The 2,178-nt window shown below is 42.7% G+C and overlaps 1 protein-coding gene across 1 annotated transcript in view; it reads left to right on the forward strand.

Annotated features, from left to right (window-relative positions):
• The first annotated feature begins 599 nt into the window (after positions 1–599).
• lrrc75bb (leucine rich repeat containing 75Bb) overlaps positions 600–2,178 on the forward strand; it is a 49,633-nt gene continuing 48,054 nt past the window's right edge. The window contains exon 1 of the mRNA XM_048258597.1: positions 600–1,179. Coding sequence (XP_048114554.1) covers positions 886–1,179 — 294 coding nt within the window. The 5' untranslated portion in view covers positions 600–885. The remainder of the gene's footprint in view (positions 1,180–2,178) is intronic.

Consider the following 2,178-nt stretch of genomic DNA (forward strand, 5'->3'; position numbering starts at 1 on the left):
TGACATGTGTAACACGGCTTCCCCGCTACGCTCAACCACTTTTTCAGCGGGGAGCTGGGAGGCACAGTGCCGTAGGCTAGCCTACCCGACTCTGGACCAACCCTTCTGTGGATGCGAAGGGAGGAAAGGGAGGATTCCCGTTATAAACATTCGCTATGGCAAGACGTTTCGCTTTTCACTCCAGTCTGTTTTGATGCCAGACTTCAAAGAAGATAGATCCAGCAGCAGTTATATTGTAGCCATGTTAGGCTACGTATAGGCTATGTTTTGTCAGCTTTTATAACCTATTACAATATAAAACATTTCATAAATTGGTTATTATCAATTCCATAGGTGCTGTGAAAATGAGCATGTCACTGAAATGTGGTTATATAGGCCTAATAACATTTTATGGATCTGATTAAATGTTTAAATGGATGACTGTCAGGCTATTTGCAGTTATTTGTAGCCCATGATAAAATGAGGTTCTGACTTGCTTGAAATGGAATTAGGCATTAAAAACTAAACCGACATGCCACAATGCACCGCAACCTGATTGGATAGCTAGTGAAGTAGAGTCGTGCGGGCGAGCTTGCTGAGAAACACTGGCACCACGTCGCAGGACAACAACAGCAGCATGCGCACAACACGGAGAAAGAAACAGCAAGTCGATAAAGAGTAGCATATTTTTTTAACGACATGACGTGCAAATGTGGACATGTAATAAGACTACGGATATCCTATCCAAGTAAAGTAGCCTATCTCACAGGTACGAACTTCACTTTGAATATGGACGTATAGCTACGAGACTTAGTGACAGTTTGCATCAGCACCACACGGCTGCTATACAACCATACAATAGGCTACTGTAGCGGGCTTTTAAAGAAGATTAAAAAAAAAAAAAACATGGGGTCCAAGTTGACCAGGCAGAGAAGTCTGGACAGTCAAGCTAGTTTTTTTAGGAAGGGTCGCCAGCGCAACTATAGCTCTGGGGACGCCGAGCGGAGTGACAGTCGTGGTGGCGGGGACTTTCTATTCACATCGCTTATGCTGAAGTCGGAGAAGCTTCCGGGGATGCTGCGCAGAAATAGCAACAGCAGCCCTTACGTGAGGAGAGTCGCCTGGGTCCGGGAGATACAGAGACTACTGCGGGAACAGAAAGTGGACCAGGCAGCGGATGTACTGAAATTATTGAGAAAGGTAATTGAAAACACCACAGTGATAGGTTGTCATGAGTCATCTCTTCAATTAGAGGAGTAGGCTACTGTGTGTGGCATTATTTGTAGGCTACTTAACTATTGTCATGAAGTTTATTCTGCCATGGCTACAGGTTGTTTAATATATGAATATTAGCTTAAAGCATAGGCTATCCTTTGCACACATTTTCAGACAAGAATGATAACATACTGTAGGTCTACATTTGCTAAATAGTCTAGTCATTGGATGGCACAGTGTATGGGATAGATAGCCATTAATTATGCTTCTGGCTTCACTTTCATAGCAGAGTAAGAGCCTTGTCTCGTGAGTAGGCCTATGGATTTGTGCTGATGGCTTGGTTGGGTGCATGAGGCGGTGGCCCTAAGCCAGTCTCCCAGCCTAAAGCTCCTAATTGGATTGGCATAAAGCCTCCAGCATATAGCTGGCAGCAGAAAGATCCAGCCTGCGTTGGGAGAGAAAAGGCCAGACGTTCGGAAGACTCTGCTCAGAGCCAATAACATCCTACCTCTCAGGATGCTCTGCCTCCCTGCAGATCTGCCAGGTGCTTGCCCTCAGGGATACAGACAGGACGGGGTTGTCTGTTGTCTGTCGTCTGTCGACTGTCTGTGAAACCAAGTTACAAGTGCTGTACAAAGGCAGCAAAAGCAAACAGACAGACATAAAATGAATACATTTTCAAAATAAAATAAAATAAAATTAGATGTGCAAAGCAGTACAACATAAAGCCATACTAGTTTGAAGAAAACAATTAAAACAATACAATTATGTGAATAAGACATTTATAAAAGATCATCAAATGTAAACAAAACTAGCCATAGGTAGATTAGGTAGATATTGTATTCATCCCCAAGGGGAAATTGCGGGGTTGCAGCAGTAGTTTACATAAATCGACAAACACAAACTCAAATATATATTACGTACTGTAGCTGTAAGAACAATTAATATACAAGCAAAAATATCTAAACATATAAACTACTGTAC

This window comes from Alosa alosa, chromosome 12 (assembly GCF_017589495.1).
Source record: "Alosa alosa isolate M-15738 ecotype Scorff River chromosome 12, AALO_Geno_1.1, whole genome shotgun sequence".
NCBI lineage: Eukaryota > Metazoa > Chordata > Actinopteri > Clupeiformes > Clupeidae > Alosa > Alosa alosa.